Raw genomic sequence first — 26,021 nt, 5'->3', positions numbered from 1 at the left:
TCTGTTTTTTTTTTTTTTTTTTTTTTTTTTTTTTTTTTTTTTGCCATGACAGATACACTGTGACTGGGCAGAACGCCATTCCTGTAGGTGAGCTCTGGCTGCTGACAGTACTTCTGGTCATGGTCAGTAGCCTAGCTATTCTGCTGAACACACTTCTGGTCACAACACCTACCATACATACCTGGGAGAAAATCACATATAAACTTGTTTTTATTTATTTTTAAAAAGATGTATTTATTTGAAAGGCAGAGTTGGAGAGAGAGAGAGAGAGAGATTTTCCATTAACTGGTTCATTCCCAAAATGGCCACAACAGCTGGAGCTGAGCCAGGCTGAAGCCAAGGGCTTTGTCTGGGTCTCCCAGGTGGATGTAGGTGCCCAAGCAGTTAGGCCATCTTATGCTGTCTTCCAAGTGCATTAATAGGGAGCTGGATCAGAAGTGAAGCAGCCGGGACTTGAACCGATGCCCATATGAGATGTCAGCATTGCAGGTGGTGGCTTAACGAGCTATTCCACAACACCCACCCACACACATAACCTTTTTACCTTTACCTCTTACATGCTAACAGTTTTCAAGGAAGCAAATAGCTTTACCTAATTTTGCAAATATAACATTTTAAAATATTAAAATGAAAGGTGATAGATATGTTCATTTATCTGACTGTAGCAATCATTTTCCTATGTATTACATTTCAAAATGTCATGTTGCATACCTTAAACCTGTATAGAAATCAATTTTAAAAAATTGCCCATTTATATTCCCCTCTGCTGTGGTAAAGTAGAAAAAGTTATTTTGTTGTTGTTATTTACATGGAAGAAATTGTTACTCACAGAGTGTGACAGCCTATGTGGGCAGATAGAACACACTTAAGATAGAGGGAATATGGAGTACACAAACAAAATTCCATTATTATAAAAGTCTCAGCAGAATGCAAGTATATCTGGGGTTCCTTAAGACTATCAGAACTGTGGGAAGATCTGTAAAGATAGTTTAGGGTTCTATTTCTGAACATGGAAATAACTGTGAAGATATCAAAAAGGAAGAGGGCTGTGATATTGTAAAATACCGGCTTAGTCATCTTCCCCTTCCCTGGCATACATCTCCTAAAACCCTTGTGAATCTCGAAAGTGATGGCACCTTTTGTAAGCTAAAGAGTTGACTGATTCAGGAGGGGGCTGATGCCTAAAGTGCCATGGCAGGATTACAGGGGTGAGGATGGGGCAGCAGGCAGAAGGCTAAGTTAGTCATCAATGACCAACAATTTAATCAATCTTGCTTTTGTGATGAAGCTCCCTAAAGACCTGAAAGGACCAAGTTCAGAGAGCTTCTGGATGGCAGCACAAATGGAGGTGCCTGGAGGGTGGTGTGTCCAGAGGCCAGGGAAACTCCACACCATGCACATCCTTTATAATAAACCAGGAAACTTAACTAGGGGCTTCCCTGAGTTCTGGGAGCTGATCAGGCAAGTTCATCACGCCTGAGCAGGGGAGGTCACAGGAACCCAATTTGTAGCTAGTTGACCAGGAGTTCCAAGGGCTCAGACTTGAACTGGGTCTGAACTGGAGGAAGCCTTGGGGATTGAGCCCCCGGCTTGCAGGATCTGAGACCAGATCCAGGTAGACAAAGTTGGAGTTGAATTGCACTAAAGGACATCCAGCTGGTGTTGGCTGCAGGACGGTGACCTGCTTGCTGGTGGGAGAAATCCCCATACTTTCTAGCTCACAGTAGCTTTCTGTGCTCAATGGTGTGTTTTCCCCACAATGACGGAGAGATGGAGTTCCAACAGGCAAAGGGGAGGGAAGCACATTCCACAGTGTGGTGGAATAGCAGAAGCTGAAGCAGAACAGTGCCTGTAAGGAGCCGGGACCCAATGAGAGGCTGGCATAGAGGCACTTCAGGCAGCGCCCGTGAGAGCCACAGTGTACTGGTGGGCCTGTCCCATAGGGACTCATGTGTCCTGGCTTCAGAGAAATGAAGACTTCCTAAGACTTCCTTGGAAGATCAAGAGAAGCCAGGACAGATAGGCACAAACTCTCTGTGGGAGCCCATTGTTGAATTGCTGAGCAGGGACTTCTATGCAAGAAGTTGACAGAAATCACCCAGGGTGACTTCTGCCTGCCTGGAATGGCATAATCCTAGGAAGCCACTCTCTTATCCTGTGCTGGCTAAGAAAACTAGGATTTTTAAAATTACTTTTTAATGTTAGACTTTCCCCTTTGTCCTTCAGCTTTGTTGCTGGAAATGAAGTGTTTAAGAGCAGATTTCCATTTCTTGTTGCTGTGTAGGAAAGGATAGAAAGTTGTGGCCAGGAGCTGTTTCCCTCCTGCATCTGCAACTAACAGAAAGCACCGCAGCAGTGGGAGATCAGTGTGCCCCCTTATCCATGATTTCACATCCCACAAGTGCCAAAAATACAAAATAGAAAGTTCCAGAAAGAAGCATTTCATAAGCTTTTCAGCGGATGCTGGTCTGAGCAGTGTGATGAGATCTTGTTACTCTTGTCCTTTTGCTGAGCACATCCGCTCTGTGTGCACAGCCAGCCCATCAGTCACATATCTATCTTGGTTATCAAATTGCCTGTCACAGGATGCAGTGCTTGTGTTCAGATAACCCTTGTTTTACTTGATGAGTGTCCTAAAGTACCAGGGTAGTGATGCTGGCCATTTGGAAATGCCAGAATGAAGCTGTAAAATTTTTCCTTTAGTTAAAAAAGATATTTTTTTGGCAGGGGGAGAACACAGCAATTTTTATTAGAGTATGTTGTTATAATGGTTCTATTTTATAATTATTGACAGTCCCTTAGTGTTTCTAATTTATAAATTAAACTTTATGAAACATGTGTCTATCTAGGAAAAAAAAGTATAGTATTTGGTACTATCTGTGGTTTTAGGCAACCATTGGGTGTTTGGAACTTGATAAGGAAGGCTACTTAGCGTGTTCTGGAGTTTTGGCATTGTTTATAACTCTAATTCTGTATCTGTCAACACAAATTGAGGGAGGAGCCCTGAGGACCTAAGCACCTCCTACCAGGCCCTGCCTCTTTCACTGGGCTCTGCCTTCTAAAGCTACCACCTCCTCAACACTTCCATACCGGAGACCAAACCCAGGAACCTTTGGGGGACAAACTATAAACCATAGCATTTATATTTATAGCATTCAGCTTTTGCGTCTCTTAATACCTACCAAAGCAGTGTTTTTTTGAAAGATTTATTTATTTATTTGAAAGGCAGAATTACAAACAGAGAGATGTAAAGGCAGATCTTTTGCCTGGTTCACTCTCCAAATGGCTACAGTGGCTGGGACTGGGCTGGTCTGAACTAGGAGTCTGGAAATCTATCTGGGTCCCCCATGTGGTTGGCAGGGGTCCAAGCAATTGGGCTATCTTCTGCTTTCCCAGGTGCATTAGCAGAAGCTGGAATGGAAATGGAGCAGCTGGGACTCCAACCAGCACCCAATGGAATGCTGATATCACAAGCTGTGGCTTAACCTGCTGCTCCACAATGCCAATCCTAAAGATATGATTTTTTTTTATTTAACAGGTAGAGATATAGATAGTGAGAGAGAGAGACAGAGAGAAAGGTCTTCCTTCCATTGGTTCACTCCCCAAATGGCCACTATGGCTGGCGCTGTGCTGATCCGAAGCCAGGAGCCAGGTGCTTCCTCCTGGTCTCCCATGCGGGTACAGGGACCCGAGCACTTGGGCCATTCTCCATTGCCCTCCCGGGCAACAGCAGAGAGCGGGACTGGAAGAGGAGCAACTGGGACAGAATCTGGCACCCCAACTGGGACTAGAACCCTGCACCCATATGGGATGCTGGCGCCACAGGTGGAGGATTAGCCAAGTGAGCCATGGCGCCTGCCCCAAGATATGATTCTTAAAATGAGAATCCTGGTGACTATTTGCCCCAGAACCAATGGGAAGGCAAATTTCAAGTGTAATTTTTGGATTTTCCTCTGAGCCTAGTAAATCTCTGAGTGCAGCTTTTGAGTCTGCCTTTCATTAAGCAAGTTGAGAATTTTCATGTACGTTGAATTTTTGCAGCCAACAGAGTTTTTAACTGGGGAGTGTAAGGAAGAGAAAGGTGGTATATTGGAATCTTCTGGAAAACTTCCTCCAGATAGACAGTTTCTGACTGCCCTCCCAACCCAACCACATTTCCGAGTCTGCTCTCTCTTTATCCCTGTGCACCCACAGCTCTGTAGCCACATATTCCAATGTGTCTTGAAAGATAATCTGTGAAGAAAAGCTTTCTTGGTCTACTGGCTTCAGGAATGTGGCCAGCAAGCCCCTTCTTAGAGAATCCTCAAACAAGCACTCTGAAGTCCTGCTGAAAAGGGAATTATGTAAATTAGTATCATCCATATCCCTTTGTTTCATTTAGCATTTATTTGCATCTCAAAGGACCAGATTTTGAAGGAGTCCACTTTGAAAACCTGGTTTCAGCCACTGCATGCAGGCCAGCCCTTCCTCAGTACCTGGGGACATTGGGAAGACAAGACTGAGCTGGAGTGAAGTAATATAGAAGAGAGGGACAGGTGAATGGGAGGAGGCGGAGAGGTGGGCCAGGGCAACAGCAACAGGGTCACCAAGACAGGATGACATGCCAGTGCCAGTTGCAATGGCAGTGTATACAACAATGGAAAAGAAAATATCTAGAGAAATGCCTGAGAAAGAATGGAAGTTATTCATCTAAAATGCAATTGCTCTTCTTAGAGTGTGTGCCTATTGAGAGTTTTTTTTTACTTTGGTAAATATTTTAATTATTTTCATTTTATTTGAAAGGTAGAAAGAGATCTTTCATCCACTAGTTCAACTCCCCTAAATGCCCACAGCAGCTGGGGCTGTGCCAGGCCAAAGCCACGAACCTGGAACTCAATCTGGATCTCCCAGTGAGTGGGTGGCAGGGATCCATGTACTTGAGTCATCACTACTGTCTCTCAGGGTGTGCCTTAGCAGGAAGTTTTACTGGACACAGAGGTGGGCGTCAAACCCAGGCACTCCAATATGGGATGCAGGCATATGCACAAAGCACATGCCCCTTGGTAGAGAATATGATGTTTAACTTTGCTTACATCCCCAGAATCCATGATTACTATTCAGTTTATTCAAGCTGCCTATCTATTCAAATTATGGTCTCTGTGGACATAAGACAAATGATGTGAGCCGACTATTTAAATGTCTTATTTTTATTATATAGTAATTTATTTTAGGAAAATAAAAATACTAAGTCTTAAGCCATAAAAGGTAATTATTTCCAAGTGATAGTTTTGTAAAAAGTTTATTGATTACATCAACTTGACCCATGACATGGGTCCCTGTAGAGACAGCACTGGTTCTAGAATAGCTGACTGCAGCCCTGGACAGAGTGTATCTCTGAGCTCCAGGAATCTGTGCCATGGGGAAGAGCACATCTCAGGGGTTCTTATGAAGAGGGTACAACTGAGGAGGCATGTGAAGTACCTGCCAGGGCTCCTGTCCAGAAGGCAGCAGGTGTGTGGCTTCTTGCTCTCTTGAAGAGAGTCTGAGTTTCTGAGCAATGGTGATCTGAAAAGATGACTGTCATCATGGCCGCTTTGAAGCTTGGCTGTATTTATTTATAGGAAATTTTCTGTTGTCAAAAGATGTGGGGTTGCTAAGAAAGGGAAAACACAACTGACATCTCGGATTTGGAATATCATCCATTTGTGTAAGTGTTTCCTGCAATTGTCCCCTGTTTTCCTCTATAAATGTAAAAACAGCAGCTTGTTTAAATAGGGCAAGATATATAGTTCAAATTTTAAGTGAAAAGAATAACAATTATTTTATTAAAGAATTATTCACACTACTGCATTGATTGATGAAGTATTAAAATAGCTACTCCTTAAAAATTTCTTCATAGAGTGAAAATAAAGATAGGTTTATGGATTAGTGGTTAAGACCCCTGTGTCCTACACTGGGGTACCTGGCTTCTATTCCTGGCTTTGGCTCCTGACTCCAGCTTCCTGCCAGTGCAGATCTTGGGAGGCAGTGGTGGTAGCTTAAGGAAATGGGTTCCTGCCACCCACATAAGAGACCTAGATTGAGTTCCCGCTACCAACTTGGCCTCATGCCCAGCCCTGGTCGTTGTAGGCATTTAGGGAATAAACCAGGGTTTGGCAGCTCTGTCTTGTCTTGGAAACAACATATGAGGATACTCCAAAAGTTCATAGAATATGAAATTAAAAGGCATTTCTTTTTCTTTCTTTTTAAAGATTTATTTATTTATTTGAAAGTCAGAGTTACAGAGAGAAGGAGAGGGAGGCAGAGACAGAGAGAGATCGTCCATCTGTTCATATATTCCCTAGGTGGCCACAATGCCTGGGGCTAGGCTAGGTTGCAACCAGGAGCCTCTCCTGGATCTCCAATGTGGTTGGCAGGGACACAAGTACTTGGGCCATCTTCTGCTGCTTTTTCCAGGCCATTAGCAGCAAGCTGGATTGGAAGTGAAGTAGCCAGGACTCAAACCAGTGCCCATATGGGATGATGGTGTTGCAGGCAGTGGCTTTATGTGCTATGCCACAATGTAGCTATGCCCCTAAGATTTTTAAATCAAGGACAGGCATTTAGCATAGTGGTTAAGATGCCACTTGAGATGTCCACATCCCATATCAGAGTGTGTAGGTTCAGGTCCTGCCTCTGTTCCTGGTTTCAGCATCCTACAAAAGTGTACCCTGGGTGGTAGCAGGTGATGGCTCAAGTACTTGAGTTTCTGCCACCCATGTGAGAGACCTGGGTTGAGTTCTGGGCTCCTGGATTTGGCCTGTCCCAGCCCTGGTTGTTGTAAGCATTTGGAGAATGAACCAGTGAATAGGAGATTTCTGTCTGGGTCCACCCTCTTTTCTCTCTCCACCGCTTTCAACCCTCCCCATTTCTATCTTTTAAGCAAATTAAATAAATTATTTTTGAAAATTTTGAAATCCATGCATAAAAGGGATCTTCAAAAAGTTCAAGGAAAAGGAGCAGATATTGCGGCATAGCAGGTTAAGCCACCACCTGTGATGCCAGCCTCCCATATGGGCACCAGTTCATGTTCCAGTTACTTCACTTTCAATCCAGCTCTCTGCTAATGTGCCTGGGAAGGTAGTGGAAGATGACCCAAGTCCTTGGGACCCTGCCAGCCATGTGGAAGACTGAGGTGATGCTTCTGGCTCCTGATTCTGGCCTGGAACAGCTATGGTACCAGCAGATGGAAGATTCTCTCTCATCCTCTCTCTCTAACTGTACCTTTCAAATGAACATATAAATGTTTAACAAACAAAAGTTCAAGGAAAATACATATTATGAAAAAATGCATAGATTTCATTTTTTGTATCAAAATAAGCTTATTCTTTCACTATTTTTCATGAACTGTTTGAGGTCTGTTCATGGTTAGAGCTAGTTTTTAGTTGTTATAGATTACAAGGAGAGAGATAAGATTTCTTGGAATCTTTCCCTGCATTGTTTCCAGAGGCTGTCCAACTTGTGATTGGGTGGCCATCCCCCTAGCGTCTACCACCACTCACATTTTAAAACGTGGCTGTGATGGAAAGCCAAGACGCTGTGGGAAAAAAAATAACTTACATGAAAGATCTCTGTGAGTGAGATCTGAGTGGAAAGAATGGGCCATCAAAGAAAGAGGTACCTTTCTCTGAAGGGAGGAGAGAACTTCCACTTTGACTATGACCTTGTCTAAATAAGATTGGAGTTGGTGAACTCAAGAGGCTTCCATAGCCTTGGCAGCTCATGACAAGAGCCTCGGGTGATTACTGACGTCATAAATAAGAGTGTCAATTGTTAAATCAACAACAGGAGTCACTGTGCACTTACTCCCCCATGTAGGATCTCTGTCCTTCATATGTTGTACTATGTGAATTAATGGTATAACTGGTACTCAAACAGTACTTTCTTTTTTTTCTTTTATTATTTATTTTAATTTAATTTAATTTTATTTTATCTTTTGACAGGCAGAGTGGACAGTGAGAGAGAGAGACAGAGAGAAAGGTCTTCCTTTGCCGTTGGTTCACCCTCCAATGGCCGCCGCAGCCGGTGCGCTGCAGCCGGCGCGCTGTGGTTGGTGCACTGCGGCTGGTGCCTGTGCTGATCTGATGGCAGGAGCCAGGTACTTCTCCTGGTCTCCCATGGGGTGCAGGGCCCAAGTACTCGGGCCATCCTCCACTGCACTCCCTGGCCACAGCAGAGAGCTGGCCTGGAAGAGGGGCAACCAGGACAGAATCCGGCGCCCTGATTGGGACTAGAACCTGGTGTGCCGGCGCTGCAAGGCGGAGGATTAGCCTAGTGAGCTGCGGTGCCGGCCTCAAATAGTACTTTATACTTTGTGTCTCTGTGTGGGTGCAAACTGTTGAAATCTTTACATAATATATACTAAATTGATTGTCTGTATATAAAGATAATTGAAAATGAATCTTGATGAAGAATGGGATGCGAGAGGGAGTGGGAAATGGGATGGTTGAGGTTGGGAGGGTGGTTATGGGGGGAAAAAGCCACTGTAATCCAAAAGTTGTACTTTGGAAATTTATATTTATTTAATAAAAGTTAAAAAAATGTGGCTGGTGTTGTTTCAGTCAGGTATGGGGAGACATGGAAGTAACTGTCATGAAGGAAAAAGGTTATTTTCTTTATAGGCCCCGGAAAGAGGAGGCATGGGGCATTATACAATCCCCCAAGAGGATTCTCTGGGGCCAATTGTGAGCAGGAGCTTTCATTGTAATGTAGTTTCTCAGGAAAGCCAAGGCAAAAGCTAGGTAAGCAGGCTTGGGATTTACTGGCTTGGATTACTTCAGCAGGCTCTGGGACAAATGGGCCGCCCCTAGTTGTCTGGTTCCTGGCCCTGGTTATTAGGATGTGGGAATTGGCCCTGAGTGTGAGACCTTGATAGAGGGTGTGATACCTGTATGGATTCAGGTTGGTTGGTTTGCATATAAAAAGTTGACTCCTTTTTTATCTCTAGGAATCCCTCCAGGGTCAGCAAGACCCCACAGTGTCAAAGCAACTATTGAAATTTTAAAAAAAAGATTAATACAACCTTCAGGACAAAAATTAACCTCTTTTGCTGATTTTGCTGCCTGTACACCTGTGCTTCCTTACCTGTCCTCTCTATAGCACTGAACCCATGACTTTAGCTGATTCCTGGAGGCCAGTGGTCAACCTTTATCTTTCTCAGCCTCTTGGTTGCTTTTGCTGCTTTTGACCTCTCCCCATCATGTTTATCTTTGTAAAGATGTATTTATTTGAGAGAGATAGACCTTCCATCTGTTGATCCACTCCCCAGATGGCTATAATAACCAGGTCTGAACCAGATAAAAGCTAGAACCCAGGAACTCCATGTGGCTCTCCCACATGAGTGGCAGGGGCTCAAATACTTGAACCATCATCCACTGCTTCTCAGATGCATCATCAGGGAGTGAAATTGGAAGAGAGCAGCCAGGACTCTAACCCACGCTCCAGTAAGGGATGCCAGTGTCTCAAGCGGTGACTTAACCCAATGCACCACCATGCTGGCCCCTCTCTCCATCCTCTGTAAGTGATTCCTGTGTACCCACAGCTCTTCTCACTTGTTCTCCTTATTCTATGACCATTCTGAGCTTCCATCTATCCCTGAACACCTCCTTACTTGTAAGTACACCCCAGGGTTCCATGCTCAGGGATGAGTGTTCCCCAGGACCATCCTGTGTAAGCTTTTCTAGTTTTAATATTGCCTCTCTGATGGATTCCAGAGCATTCTTGCCTTCTCTTTTCTTTTTCTTGTCCTTTAAATTCACATACCAACTGCCTGCTGGATGTCTACACACAGGAATCCCAGGCTTTGATCTTTTCCCCTAACAAGAACCTGCACTTCAGCCTTCAGACCTGGCCTCTGTCCTTTATTTCTCGTCAGAGGAAAGGTGAGGTTTTGCATCTTGGAGACTGTGTTTCCAGGGTGGTGTGAATTGACTACTGGATCAAAAGCTAGTTCTCTGGATTAACGATTTCCCCATGGCTCAGTTTGTTGATGGCATTCTAGCTGCCTGATCCAACAAGAACCTCATGAGGGCTGGAGCCTGTGTTTTCTGCTAGTGCTAATCCACTGTCATTTGGTTGTCATTCTCAATAACTGATTGTACATAAAAATGTTATCACAGTGTAAAATGCTGTACAACTATTTGTTTTTGAAATGTTTTAGCATTTTTGTAAGATTCTAATTTGTCTTTTTAAGAGTTTATGGGAATGAGAATTTTAAATCTGGGAGGGGGGATTAACCAGATTAAACCAGAAACTACATAAATCATTTTCATGAGATCAGTCTTTGAAATGAAATGGCTAAAGTTTAAATTAAATATACATTGGCCTGTGGTTTAAAACCAGATGGAAATCTCCTTTGCAATACAGTTTTGTATTTTTTAAAGTTCTCTGGACTCATTTAATATTTTGTTCTTTGGTAAACATACAGTATAATGTTAGAACTTGTCATAATATTTTGTAACACAGGACATGGGAAGGATTTTAGAGATTATGTAGTTTGTCTACTGTAATTAATAAAAGAAGAAACCCAAGGCATCTTTGGAAGTATCTGGCTTGATACAGGATTTTACTTTGGTTGAGAAAGCCAAGTATGAATGTTAGGTCTTTGGTGGTGGAAGGGGAGGTGTGTGGAGGGGCACAGTGCACAGTTGGGTACAGAGGATGACTCAATGTGACTATGTTTAAATTCAGATCACTTAAAATCATTTTTATGTGACCTTTGCAATGTCACCAGTGAAATATTGCAGATTCTGTACATTTCTTTTTTTTTAAGATTTATCTGAGAGGCAGAATCAGAGAGAGAGAGACAGAGACAGAGACACAAAGAGAGAGATTCCATCCGCTGGTTCACTCCCCACATGGTTGCAACAGCCAGGATTGGGCCAGGCCAGAGCCAGGAGCTTCTTCTGGGTCTCCCACATAGGTGCAGGGGTCCAAGCACCCGGATCTTCTTCCACTACTTTCCCAGGCACATTAGCAGGGAGCTGGATCAGAAGTGGAGTAGCCAAAACATGAACTGGTGCCCATATGGGATCTCGGCGCTAGAGGTGGAGGCTTAACCTACCATGCTACAGCACCAGCCCTGATATTGTACATTTCACAAATGTATTCTATCAAGCCCCAGATTATAATTTTAGCAATAATTTAAATTTAGGGTATATCAAAAAGTAGGTCACACATTTACCGCACTCACATTTCCTTGTTTTGTTAGTAGAGGGTTTAGAAGCAGGGCACACTAGGCTTCCAGGTCTTGGTTTCCAAATGCATTTTCCAATAAAGGAGACCAGGACTCTTTAGAGGAATCCTTGGGACTAGGAATAAAACAAGAAAGAATACATGATGAGCCCGTGGGGCATTTGTGCTTCAGAAAGTAGAAAATAGAAAACAACAGCAGCAGTCACCCCAAAAGTGATAGGGGTATGTCAGAGAGACAGTGGAGCCAATTAAATGGCCAAAGCTGGAGCTATATAAACAACAAGTCATTTTAGATTATAACTCAAATTATCAAATAAATATCCATGAGTCTACATTGGTAAAAATAGATGATTAAACAAATAGATGACCTGTGGAGAAGAGACAGATATCACATGTAGAAGAATTCTAAATAACCCATGTGGACACTTCTGCCTCAAGGAGAGGAAGCACAGCTTCCTACTTAATCCTGGGTCGAGCATACCTACCCTTACAGAGGGTAGTGCAGGTCGGGGAGAGCCCCACACAGTGGAGAAACCCATGCGACACTGCATCAGCAAGGTGTTGATCGAGGTCAACAAGCATAACTCATGTTGATGGTATGGACCCCTGATATGGGATAAAAAAGGCATGTTTCATCTGTGGATTTTCTTCCCCAAATCCCTGAGATGGATAAATCCTGAAAGAAGGGCATTCCATAAAATACCTGGCCCACACGCCTCAAAGCTGTTTTATTTTTTAAGATTTATTTATTTATTTAAAAGGCAGAGTTACAGAGAGGCAGAGGCAAGAGAGAGAGAGAAAGTTTTCCATCTGCTGGTTCATTCCCCAAATAGCCACAATGGTTAGAGCTGGGCCGATCTGAAGCCAGGAGCAGGGGCCCAAGAGCTTGGATCATCTTCCATGGCTTTCCCAGGCCATAGCAGAGAGATGAATTGGAATTGGAGCAGCTAGGACAGGAACCAGTTTCCCTATGGGATGTGGTGCCGTAAGCAGCAGATTTACTTGCTCTGCCACAGCACTGGCCTCTCAAAGCTGTTAAAGTCTTCAAAAACTAGCAGAGTTTGAGAAACTGTCATGGCCAAGATGAGCCTAAGGAGACTTGATGACTAAATGTAATGTGGAATCCTTGGACAGAAAATCATCATTAGGTAAGAGCTAAGGCAATCAGGATGAACTGTGGACCTGAGGGAGTGGTAATGGACCAATGTTGGCTCCTTAACTGCAAGAAGTGTGCTACACTAATGTAAGATGTTAAGGTACTCTACAACCAGTTTCGGGTGTGGAGTACTTGGGAATGCTCCATATCACATAATTTTTCTTTTTTTAAAAAATATTTTTTTTGTTTGAAAGGCAGAGTGGCCGGGAGACAGAGAGATATGTTCTATTCCCTGGTTTATTTCCCAAATGACCTCAACATCTAGGGCTGGGCCAGGCCAAAGCCAGGAACCAGGAACTCCAGCCAGGTCTCCCATATGGATGGCAGTGGCCCAAATACAACTTCCACTGCCTTCCCAGATGCATTAGCAGGAAGCTGGATCAGAAGCAGGGCAGCCAGGATTTGAACTGACACTCTGATATAGGATGGCAGACTCTCAGGATTTGTGCTGACACTCTGATATGGGATTCCAGAATCTCAAGAACAACTTAGTGCATTGTGCCCCAATGTTGGCTTCCACACATGACTTTACTGGTGGCCAATATTAAATTCAATATTATTTATTAAGTAATAAAAAGTTCATTTAAAAGTCATATCACTTTTGAAAGCAATTGAAATCCTCCAAAATATCTCTTTTCAATATTAAGATGTGAATTCTTATGTTGTTTTTTTAAACATTTATTTATTTATTTGAAATTCAGAGTTACAGAGGAGGAGAGGCAGAGGAAGAGATAGAGAGAGAGCTTCTATCCACTGGGTCAGTCTCCAAGTGGCTGCAATGGCGGGAACCAGGCTGAAGTGAGGAGCTTCATCTGGGTCTCCCATGTGGGTACAGGGACCCAGACTTGGGTCATCCCCTGCTGCTTTGCCAGGGGCATTAGCAGGGAGCTGGACCAGAGTGGGCTTGAACCTGTGCCCCTAGAGGATGCTGGTGCTGTAGGCCACGGCTTTACCCGCTACACCTCAGTGCTGGGCCTGAATCCTTATGTTTTGAAGTTATTTGTGAAAGAGAAAAGAATAAATTAAATGATAATCTTTTGTTTTTCAAAAGTCATTTAGGAAATCAGAAAAATCTAAATAATGTTACTATATCAGTTTTAAGTCATTTAAATAACTTGGATTGACTGATGTTTTAAAAATGTTTCTTTTAAGAAGTTTTTAGAGTTTTAGGTGGGATTTTCTTTGTAGTGTGGTCTTTACAACTTATATTGGCCAAACTGACCAACTGATTTCTTTTACAAGGAATTGTTACAGAACCTCACATTACCCAATTTTAAAAGTTATCCATGGGACCCGCGTTGTGGTGTAGTGGGTAGAGCCGCCACCTGTGTTGCTGGCATTGAATACGGGCACCGGTTCATGTCTCTGTTGTTCTACTTCCTATCCAGCTCTCTGCTAATGTCCTGGGAAAAGCAGGAGAGGATGGCCCAGGCACTTGGGCCCCAGACATCCACATGGGAGACCCAGAAGAAATTCCTGGCTCCTGGCCCAGCCCCAGCTGTTGTTGCCATCTGGGGAGGAAGGAGGTGAATGAGCAGATGGAAGATCTCTCTGTCTGTCTTTCTGACTTTCCAAATAATAAATAAATATTTATTTTTAAAAGTTAATTCACACATTGAAGTTTGTAAATAAGTTACACTTTCCATACATTGGTTAAATAATTTAAAAATAATTTTCAACAAATTTTTGTGAAGAAACTTTCATAATGCCAATAATCAATTCCAATGTATTTGTTCGCTAAACTCAGATTTCTGGTTGAATTACATGTCCCCCAAAATGATACATTGATGGTCTAGGGCTCCAGTGCTTCAAAATGTGACCTCACTAGGAAATAGGGTCAATGCAGGTGTAATTATATAAGTCAAGATCATAGTGCAGTGGAACAGGCCCTTAATTTATTATGACTGCTCTCCTTGCAAGAAGACAGCCAAGCTAAGGCACAGAGATCATCAAGGATGGCCAGCAACCCCCAGAGGCTGCAAGAGGAAAGGGAGGCTCCTTTTAGAGGAGCATGACCCTGACTGCTGGCCTCCAGAGCTGTAAGACAGCTGTGATATAATCAGGGGAACTTTGTTATGGCAGGAAACAAATCCATGGTATGTTGTATTTTCTTAAGCCAGAACACATCTGAGTGTAAAGGATGAGAAAGAACTTACAACTATTTAAGTTGGCCACTATGGCCCAAAGCAGCCAGAGACTGTCTGTATACAAATTAGAGTATGCCCAGTATATTGTGTTCCAATTAAAAAAAGTCTGCACAGGTCTGGATCTGGTTTGTATTTCCGGCAAGCTCCTAGAAGATGCTATTGCTGCTGATCTGTGGAGTATACTTGAATAACAAACATTTGGAAGATGAGAAGCAACCTATTTAAATTGATTTAATTATTCTTTGTGTAATTTGTAGCCTAAATAGCATTAGGCATCATAAAAAGTGTTGCTCACATACATTCCTCTACTTAAATATATTTAACTCTAACTTTACAAATATAGTACCAGGCTGAGCTTGGCTTAGGAGTGGTCATTTTTGAACCCCTGCAATAGCTGGCATTATTCAACAGAAATGCAACTACTCCTTTGTAAACCTTTTCACTAATCTTTCCTCCATCTATTCTTGCCCTGCAGCACGAGGCATAATTATCTTTTAAGAAATTATTTAAAAACATGGAAAGCCAAGACACTGTGGCAAAAAATGATCTACGTGAAGGATCCCTGTGAGTGAAATTTCAGTGGAAGAAGGGGCTGTCAAAGAAGGAGGTACCTTTCTCTGAAGGGAGGACAGAACTTCCACTTTGCTTATGGCCCTGTCTAAATACTGATGGAGTTTGTGGACTCGAAGGGCTTCCATAGTCTTAGCAGCTTATGTCAAGAGCCTCAGATGATCACTGACATCATAATAAAAGTGTCAATTGTTAAATCAACAACAGAAGTCAGTGTGTACTTGCTCCCCATGTAGGACCTCTGTCCTAAATGTGTTGTACTATGAGAATTAACTGTAAAACTTTTCAAACAGTAATTTATACTTTTTTTTTTTGACAGGCAGAGTGGATAGCGAGAGAGAGAGACAGAGAGAAAGGTCTTCCTTTGCCGTTGGTTCACCCTCCAATGGCCGCCGTGGCTGGCGCGCTGCGGCCGGCGCACCGCGCTGATCCGATGGCAGGAGCCAGGTGTTTCTCCTGGTCTCCCATGGGGTGCAGGGCCCAAGGACTTGGGCCATCCTCCACTGCACTCCCTGGCCACAGCAGAGAGCTGGCCTGGAAGAGGGGCAACCAGGACAGAATCCGGCTCCCCGACCGGGACTAGAACCCGGTGTGCCGGCGCCGCTAGGTGGAGGATTAGCCTATTGAGCCGCTGCGCCGGCCAGTAATTTATACTTTGTGTTTCTGTGTGGGTGCAAATTGTGGAAATTTTTACTTATTATAGAGTTGATCTTCTGTATATAAAATTAATTAAGGGGCCAGCACTGTGGTGCAGTAGGTTAATCCTCCGCTTGTAGTGCCAGCATCCCATATGGGCGCCGATTCTAGTCCCGGCTGCTCCTCTTCTGATCCAACTCTCTGCTGTGGCCTGGGAAAGCAATAGAAGATGGCCCAAGTGCTTGGGTCCCTGCAGGCACGTGGGAGACCCAGAAGAAGCTCTTGGCTTCTGGCTTCAGATCGGCTCAGCTGCAGCCGTTGTGGCCATTTGGGGAGTGAACCAGCAGATGGAAGACCTCTCTCTCTCTCTCTGGCTCTCTCTCATTGTCTGTAACTCTAACTCTCAAATAAGTAAGTAAATACAATCTTAAAGAAAAGATTTATTTGTTAAAAAAAAGTTAATTGAAAACAAATCATAATGAAGATGGAATGGGAGAGGGAGCAGGAGTTGAGATGGGAGTGGAGGTGGGAGGGGGAAGGCGGAGGCTGAGTATGGGGAGAAGAACGACTATATTCCTAAAGATGTACATATGAAATTTGTATTCATTAAATAAAAGCTTTCTTTAAAAATGTATAATAAAATTTATAATAATAAAATAAAAAATTAAAAACAAATTATTAAAAATTCCTAGAATAGCATACGTTATTTTCTTTGTACTTCACTAAGTTCATGGAAAATGAAATTTAAGGATAAGTTTTAGTTCATAAAATTTTGAGGTTTATGCAGTTTTATCATAATACTTATTTCTATGAAATTTTAGACCACCCCTTGTTTGCATAGATTTTAAAATATTTTTGTACCACATTTATCTTTTAAAATTCCATATTCCATAAATTATTTGAAATATACATATTGAAATTCCACCGCATAATGTTTTGGAATACATAGGGCAATGGTTGGTAGTGTCCAGCAAATTAACTATCTATCATCTCACAGTTACCCTCCCTGCTGTTTTTGTGGTAGACAGAACATCCAATATTTACTTCCTAGTAATTGCCCTGAATATGATATGATAGTGTTAAATATACGAGTACATTAGACTTGTTCCTCCTACATCTCCGCACCTGATACCCCTTGACTGATATCTTCCTATTCCCTCCCTTACCTTCTCCCCAATAAAGGTATTTTTTAAAAATTTTATTTATTTGAAAATCAGAGTTCAGAGAGAGAGAGAGAAAGAGAGAGAGAGAGAGAGAAGGGTCTCCTATCCACTGGTTCACTCCCCAAATGGCTGCAATGGCTGGGTCAGGAACTTCTTCTGGATCTCCCGTGAGGGTACAGGGGCCCAAGTTCTTAGGCCATCTTCTGCTGCTTTTCCAGGCACATTAGCAGGGAGCTGGATTGGAAGCATAGCAGCCGGAACTCTATCCGGTGCCCATATAGGATGTTAGTGCTGCAGGCAATGGCTTAACCTGATACACCATAATGCTGACCCAGATTTATTTTATTATTATTATCTTTAAATGAAGCTTGACCACATCATTCTTTTGCCTAACTTTTGGCTTCTCATCTCCTATAGAATGCAGTACACAGTTTGTAAAGGACTACACAGCCTCTCTACACCTGCGGCCTCATCACCCATTCCTTTCTGTGGGTCACTATACTCAAGCACACTGTCTCCTTCCCTCTCCTGATTATTCTATTTTAAAAAAAACAGATTTATTTATTTATTTGAAAAAGTTAAACAGAGAAGGAGAGGCAGAGAGAGAGGTCTTCCATCTGCTGGTTCACTCCCCAAATGGCTACAATGCCCGAAGCTGCTCCAATCCGAAGCCAGGAGCTTCTTCTGAGAATCCCATGTGGGTGCAGGGGCCCAAGGACTTGGGCTTGCTTTCCCAGGCCATGGCAGAGAGCTGGATTGGAAGTGGAGCAGCTGGGTTGAACCGGTGCGCATATGGGATCCCGGCACTGCAGGCTGCAGTTTTACCCGCTACGCCATAGCACTGCCCCTTGCTCATGACTTTGGGAACCAAGTTCAACACCATTTCTCTGTTTCAGTTGCATCAGTTGTTATATATATTCCTGCACTCCTCTGTGATTATACTTTGAAACTGAAACTCAAATGTATTAAAACTTGTTTCCTTGGAGCCATATCCTGAGTGCAGGTGAGGCACTGAGTATTTTCACGGCAAGAGTAACAACCCTGGTAGGTTTCATTTCCTTGAATGTGTGCATGGTGCCCTCTGTTAGCAAAGCATTGTTGAACACCCTGCAGTGGGTGTTCAGTGAACAAGACAGCACCCATTTCTTCTAGAAGCCCACAATATTGTAGTGGACACAAGCATACGCACCTTGTAGTCACAGGCTAATCACAAGGTAACATCTACTTTGATTAAAGTTACACATATGTTATGTGGGTGAAGAGGGGGCCCTTTACTTAAAATGTGTAATTCTTCACAAACCTGATCATGACATAGTCTACAGATTACAATTAGTCTAAAGTGCTTTTGGAAACAGAATTATTTGTAAGCCTTTGAACACCCCGTAGCCATAGTGCTTCTACTACACTCTCCTGGATCATTTCAGGAAGTGCTGATGCCACAGGGGCTTCCTTGCTGTGTTTGGCGTCAGACAGGAATGGGGCTGGAATATTACTGAAAACACCCAAAGATTCACATGAAACAAGACTTATCCTCACTACTGCTGCTTTTCTTTCTGGGTCAGTTTGAGTTGTTCGGGAAATGCAGGTGTTTGTTTTCCAGGGTGGGGGGAGCTCGGTTCTCCGTGTTCCTGCTGCCTGCTCCCCATCTTGCTCTGAGCTCCTGCAGGGCTGTCAGGAGCTGGGGAACTGCCTGTGCAGGGAAGGGCTCTCACAGTCCTTATTAGGTTCCAGGATGTCGAGAGCTGTTAGGATTCCTGTGTCTGCATTTTCCAAGACTCAGTCACTGCTGCTTTGTCTCAATGAAGTCTCCCCTGCCAATGCACTGGGGAGGTGAAAAACTTTCACTTCCTCATATTGGTGTTGTGTTTGACACAGACAGAAGTCAGTCCGAGAATGGATTTTCAAAATGTTCATAGAAAATGCATGTTATAAGAAAACTGCTTTGCTTTTCATTTTTTTTGCACCCAAATTAACTTATTTTTTAATTCTAGTTTTCCACAAACTTTTGGAAGCATCCTTGCATATAAAAATATGAGAAGTTTAAATGTGTAGTGAGGCTCAAGTGTTTTGTTAAAGTGTAAGTTTTCCTTTCCCTTAAAAAAGTTGCACATACTCTTGGTTGTTTTTAAGAATTGTGTTTTCCAGGTGACATATTTTTGAATGAGCACAGGATGAAGTCTGAGATGTAGTTTGATTTTGAAAGTGTGTTTTATTTTAAGGGAAAAACCTTTCCAGTGGCAGAGTCTCATGACCTGAAGTGCAATTCAATTCATTTGCTCTGGCGGCATCAGGGGAGAAGGATCACAGGGAGGAGGAGACTAGTCCAGAGGCTGCTGCCAAAGTACAGTCACAGAAATATGATGGCTTGGACTGGCCTCGTGTTAATGGAAGGAGTCAGGAGAACACAGGCCTGGAATAAGGTGTTGGAGGTGGAAAATACAAAAGTGAACTCGTGGCCAGGTTGTCATGGTTAGGGAATGAGGAAGTCAGGGTAGCTTCTTTATTTTGGGCTCAAGCAAGAAGCAAAGAGTGATGTCATTTACTGAAGCTGGGGAACACGGGAGGGCCCGGAGGGAGGAATAAATCTGAGGCAGAGGGAAAATCAAACATTCAGTCCCAGCTGTGCCCTTATGAGAAGTCTGTTGAGGAGCCCTGATGTAGAGCAGAGAGCACTACTGGAGTGTGCAGTCCCAGGGAATGGTCAGAGGTGGGACTGCACAAGTGAGAGCAATGACATAAACCACCATGAGTTTGTGAGTTTAGTGCTTGAAATTGTAGCACATTATTTATTTTTTATTTTATTTGAAAGGTAGAGATGGAGATTCCTCCATCTATTGGTTCACTCTCCACAAGCCCCAATAGCGGGGCTGGGCAAGGCCATAGCCAAGAACCATGGGTGGCAGGAAACCAAACTCTCGAGCCATAACCTGCTGCCTCCCTGGGTGTGCATTAGCAGGGAGCTGGGATTCAAACCCAGGATGGACTACAATATACAGTGTGAGCATTCCATGTGGTGGTTAACCATTGTCAAATGCCTGTCCCAAGCATGTTTTTTTTAATGGTAGCAATGCAGTCAGACATTCTAATTTTTTTCTTTGCAGAAATATTTCCAAGAGATTTGAACTTAAAAGACAAATTCATCAAGCATTTCACAGGTAAACATATAATTTATTAATGATTTCATTAAATAAAAGGATTGTACTTAGAGACATAGAGGACTATGTTAGGCATGAGGATATGAAGATAAGTAAAATAAGTAAGAGTCCAGCTGGAGATGTGGACCAGTGCTATAAACTGTCATGTGAACCAGATCTTGACAAGTAGTAGAATTACCCAAAGTTTTAGAGATGTGTAGGAGGTGAATAATTTAGCCAAGAACTACCAGGAGAGGCTTGCAGTGAACATAAATACTTCAGTTGGGCTGTAGGAGGAGACTAAGTTTGCTAAGGATGAGAAGGGCATTCGGTCAAGAGGAGGCCATTGAGCCAAGCTTGAAAGCTTGTGGTGTGATTTGGGGAGCACAGATGTGGAATGATGTAAGTGAGGCAAAGCAGGGCTCTGTTTGGCCACTGGGTAAACATACAACTGGAGGTGTAGGCTGTATTTTCATTCTGAGAGCCTTAAATGGCATGCTGAGAAATCTAGACAGCATTCCCCAGCCAATGGAGACAATAGAAGTGTTTTTCAGCAGAGGGCGGGGGGGGGGGGGAGAGAGAGAGAGAGAGCGAGAGAGAAAGAGAGAAAGAGAGAGAGAGAGAAAGAAAGAAAGAAAGAGATAGATAGATAGATAAATAGATATTGAGATTCTTAGGCCATATCTCCTGCAGGGATGAAATACTCTCTCATGACACTGTTCTGTTCTTCCTATCAACCCTGTGAGTCATTTACTAGCCCGTGTCACACACGATGTTGAATGTTTTTAGGCATGCCATTAGGGGCCTGCCTGTGCATCCTCCTGCTTCTCCCACTTTCAGAGGGTGGGGAGAAAGACCCAGCTGGGTCCTCCTTCATTTTATGGGTAGAGATAAGGGCATCTTAAGGCCTCTCACCCTTTACAATAGTCCTTGATGCAAAGAAGACACAAATAACTTGAGTGAGAAAACAGGACAAATGTTTTTGCACATAAACATTCATTCCTATTTTAAAAAAACTTGGGGAACAGAAAGTGGAAATCAAAGGTGTTTATTTTTTATTCTTCATATCCACTTGATTTTATTTTTCTCTCTAGAGTGTTTCCCTCCTAACCATTCTAAAGAGCTCTATTGGAAGCTAAGGTTCCATTATGTGAGATGTTGAGAATGTGGAATGAATTTAGATTATTTTTCACAGATCACAGTACCTCCCACAGAGTCTGGGTGAGGGGAAGAGCTCTCCAGCAAGTTCTTTTAAGGGCATGGTAGGATGTAAACCACAGTTATATTATATCTCCACCCATAAAGTGCTAGCAAATTTGTTTGGGAAACACGCCTATGTTTATCATAAGAATTCTTTTCCTGTCCTCCAGGGCCAGTCACATTTTCAGCAGAATGTAGCAAACATTTCCATCGACTGTATCACAATACCAGGGATTGTTCAACGCCAGCTTGTGAGTAGCTTGGCATTATTGCTTTTAAAATTTTTTATCTAGAAATAAATGTATGTGATTTTAAACTTGAACTGTCTGTGGGTGGGAAGTGATAGACTAAACATTGTATGAGATGCTATTTATAACATTGACAGTGCTTAAGGTTTGTGTGTGCTTTTGAAGAGATAAGGGGTGAAATTGCATTCTTGTTGGGACTATGTCCAGATCTGAAAATAGCCAGATTTCCTGAAAGAACAAAGTGTTGTCAAGATGGAAGCCTTTTGTCATTATTCAAATTCCTTGGCACAAGTAAGATGTTCTCTCATAAAGTGAGAAGCATAAGATGACCATGAAGCATAAGTCAAAATTTCCTCCTAAGTTATTTTAAAGTAAATATATTTTATGTCACATCATTTATACAATGGGTGCTAGATTTTTCTGAGTAATGATAGAATGAGTTTGAAAAGTTGCTTGCTCTAATGAATTCCTTTGCATACTTAAGTTGTTGAAGTTACTAATAATTCTAAACATAATATTTAAGGGCTATCATTTAAAGTGACCAAATTATGATTATGTGTAGTAAGTCAATTTGTTGTTTTTAAATTCCTTTCTAAGGCTAAGCTTTCCTTTTGAAGAAAAGGAATTTGAAGCATTTTGTTTCTTCTAAATTATGCTGCTCATTTTGAGTTATATTTAATTTTATTCAGGATGTTGAGTCAGATTTGTTACAGCTTTTTTGGTTCAAAAACAACTTGTATTTAATGATAAGGGAAACTTAATCACATTGGATTTAGGGCAAATGACTAAACATTAACACATGTGGTGGATTGAGTGTAGGCTTTGGGATCAAACTGCTTATTCACTCTGAGATAATTAACATCCTGAGGCTCTTTTGTCATTTCTAAAGTGAAGATAATAGCAATAATATCTTCTTGATAGTGTTCTTAGGAGAACTAATGAGAAAATCTATGTTAAGCTCTTGATATATTAGGTGTTTATTAAATTATGTGTATTATTTTATGAATTAGTGACCGTGGTTAACATGATTGCTCCCATATTTGTATTACCTACATGCATGACTTACCTTTAAATATTTTTTCCTAGATTATAAACGATGTGCTCGGTTATTAACAAGGTTGGCAGTGAGTCCACTGTGCTCACAGACCTAGAAAACCCTTCTGTGAGTATGCAATTGTTTATGTTTCTTACCATGTTCAATAGTTTAATTTTCTTAAGAAAATTTTGAGCTATACAAAAATCCAAGCAGCTGATCTTACCAGGACCAACTGAACTTAATCTGTGGATGTTGCTGTTAGTGTTAAAACTTGCTCTAAATACACTAAACCCTTTATTGTGTTAATTTAAAATATCCTTATAGATATTGAATATAGATAAATAACTTTTTGACAATCTTACCATTCCTGAGTAATTTTTTAAAAAATTATTGAATGTTTCCTGTTATTTTATTATTATATGGAAACATTATTTAGATAAACATTAGTTGAATAACCTATTTACAGGTCTATCTTTCCTTAATTGTACAAAAGCTATAATAGAAAATGAAACCAGGTCTTAAAATTTTGATTTACATAGAGTAAGTAAGGAACAGCTGAAAGATATTAGCAGTGTGTATTTGATTCTTTTAAAGTAAAGAATCATGTAATGAACATGTAATCCTCTGCTCTAACCTCTTTACAAGAGTGAAATAGTAGGTCAGAATTGTCTTTCTGACTGGATTATCCCAGGAGTCCTAAGTACAGAAATAGGTATTTGTAAAATCTTAAATAAACTTAATATAAATTATAACATTTACATATAAAAGTAGAATCTATTAAAATATTTGAAGATATTAATTTCTTTGCACATATTTTTCTAAAGAGTAGTTCTTTCCTGGCATAATACAAAGTCAACGTGTTTTGGTCAGCATTTCAGTACCACGGACAAGTCCCTTTAAGGACACTGGTTCCCCAGGTTGTGAAGGTGGGAGTGAAAGTCTTGGGTGGAGTACCTGTAGTCTAGAAATATCTGTGACTATCTTGAACCCACAAGTATAACTCAATCTATATCAAATAACTTCATGGGGGACTTAGTCCATATCATAGATTTCTTGTGACAATTACTGAGACTATCTTGATCTGCTGTTTTTGTGGCCATTCTTATTTTTTATTTAAAAGCTATTATTGCAAATTAATGATAATTAGCCCTGTTAATTCTGCATATTTACAGTTTTTAAGATTTTCCCTTGTTTTAGATTAAGATAATGAGTTTGGGGTGGGTATTGTGGCATAAGAGGGTAAGGTATCACTTTTTGACACCTGTGTCCCATATTGGAGAGCCAGTGTGAATCCTGGCAACTTGGCTTACAATACAAATTCCTGCTAATTCCTGCTAATGTGCCTGGGATGGGGCAGATAATGGCTCAAGTGCTTGGGCCCCTGCTATCCTTGTGGGAGACCTAAATGGATCTCCTGGCTTTTGCCTAGCCCATCTTTGGCTGTTGCAGGCATCTGGGGCATGAACCAAATGGGTGGAAGGTCTTTCTGTCACTCTGACTTTTAGGTAGATGAAAATTAATTAAAAAAATTAGATAATGTGCTAAATTATTTCAATATTCAATATTAGGTTATTTGAGTCAATTACTCTTAGCCTGTCTCAAAGATTTTTGAATAATGAAAAATATGAATAAATCAATAAAAATTAATTTGACTATTGAAATGATTTAAATCAAGCTATAGCTATCCATTTTTGTCTTTAATATATTTATGCAAATAAAAAACTAATAACTGGAAAAGTTCACACCCCAAGAAACTACTTCTTACACAACTTACACTCTCCTGGGACCAAATCCATAGAAGACAGAGCTGACAAATATGTCTTTTTAAAATTGTAGAGTTTAAGCTGGTGCCACGGTTCAATAGGCTAATCCTCTGCCTGTGGCACTGGCACACCGGGTTCTAGTCCCGGTCAGGGCACCGGATTCTGTCCCGGTCACTCCTCTTCCTGTCCAGCTCTCTGCTGTGGTCCGGGAGTGCAGTGGAGGATGGCCCAAGTGCTTGGGCCCTGTACCCGCATGGGAGACCAGGGGAAGCATCTGGCTCCTGGTTTCGGATCAGTGCAGTGCACTGGCCGCAGCGCTCTGGCCGCAGCAGCCATTGGAGCGTGAACCAACAGAAAAGGAAGACCTTTCTCTCTGCTCTCTGTCTCTCTCTCTCACTGTCCACTCTGCCTGTCAAAAAAAAATTGTGGAGTTTAGACATTTAGTGATTTTTCTCTGTAGGAATTTTCTATGATATTGTTGATTTTAACTATTTAACAAGATATTACAATAAATGTTATAGATTAGTAATATTAAGGGTATATTATATATAATTTTGAGGACTATACATTTACTTATTTATTAAAATAAATTTATATTCTATTTCCATGAAATTTTTTTTGAAAAGGGCTTACTTATTTCTTTAAAAGGCAAAGAGACACAGAGGGAGAGACAGAGATCTTCCATCTCCTGGTTCATCCCACAAGTGACGACAATATTCAGTCTGGGCCAGGCTGAAGCCAGGAGCCAGGAACATTATCCTGGTCTTCCACATGGATGGCAGGGGCCCAAGTACTTTGGACATCTTCCCTACCTTCTGAGGGACATTGGCAGGGAGCTGGAGCAAAAGCAGCACAGCTTGGACTAGCACTGGTACTTTGATATGTATTGCCATTCTCCCAAGTAGTGGTGGCTTAACCTGCACCACAATGCTGGCCTCTCAGGTTTATTCTTTTGATATGTCTAGATATAAAACTTTAATAGGGAAATCATCATTTTACACCTCTAAAAGTACTCATTATTCCTCTCCCCTTCCACAAATACTCTAGTCTACATTGTTAAGATTAGATTGAAAATTAAGAATCCACTGAATTTAAAGTTTTATGCATTTACTTGAAAGACAGAGTTAAAGAGAGATCTTTCATCCAATAGATCATTCTCTTTTTTCTTAACTTTTATTTAGTAAATATAAATTTCCAAAGTACAGTTTATGGATTATAATGGCTTTCTCCCCCCACCCATAACTTCCCTCCCACTCACACCCCTCCCATCTCCCAGCCCTCTCCCATTCCATTCACATCAAGATTTATTTTCAGTTATCTTTATATACAGAAGATCGATTTAGTATACATTAAGTAAAGATTTCATCAGTTTGCACCCACACAGAACATAAAGTGTAAAATACTGTTTCAATACTAGTTATGGCTTTAATTCACATTGGACAACACATTAAGGACAGAGATCCTACATGAGGAGTAAGTGCACAGTGACTCCTGTTGTTGACTTAACAAATTGACACTCTTGTTTATAGCATCAGTAATCTCCCTAGGCTCTATTCATGAGTTTCCAAGGCTATGGAAGCCTTTTGAGTTCGCTGACTTCGACCTTATTCCGACAGGGTCATAGTCAAAGTGGAAGTTCTCTCCTCCCTTCAGAGAAAGGTGCCTCCTTCTTTGATGGCCCCATTCTTTCTACTGGGATCTCACTCATGGAGATCTTTCATTTAGGTCCTCTTTTTTTTTTTTTTTTTTTTTTTTGC

General features: G+C 41.7%; 1 protein-coding gene across 3 annotated transcripts in view; it reads left to right on the top strand.

Annotated features, from left to right (window-relative positions):
* The window catches only part of ALKAL1 (ALK and LTK ligand 1), a 56,028-nt gene that overhangs the window by 3,776 nt on the left and 26,231 nt on the right, over positions 1-26,021 (top strand). For all 3 annotated transcript variants that reach the window (XR_011389474.1, XR_011389473.1, XM_070075826.1), the window contains exons 2-4: positions 19,985-20,038; positions 21,388-21,468; positions 22,552-22,627. Coding sequence is in view for 1 of the 3 variants with exons in the window: in XM_070075826.1 (XP_069931927.1) it covers positions 19,985-20,038; positions 21,388-21,468; positions 22,552-22,616 (200 nt within the window). In the remaining 2 variants the exon portion in view is untranslated. The remainder of the gene's footprint in view (positions 1-19,984; positions 20,039-21,387; positions 21,469-22,551; positions 22,628-26,021) is intronic.

This window comes from Oryctolagus cuniculus, chromosome 6, assembly GCF_964237555.1.
Source record: "Oryctolagus cuniculus chromosome 6, mOryCun1.1, whole genome shotgun sequence".
NCBI classification, from domain to species: Eukaryota; Metazoa; Chordata; class Mammalia; order Lagomorpha; family Leporidae; genus Oryctolagus; species Oryctolagus cuniculus.
Note: the sequence above shows the minus strand (reverse complement) of the source record. Positions and strands in the feature narration are given on the sequence as shown.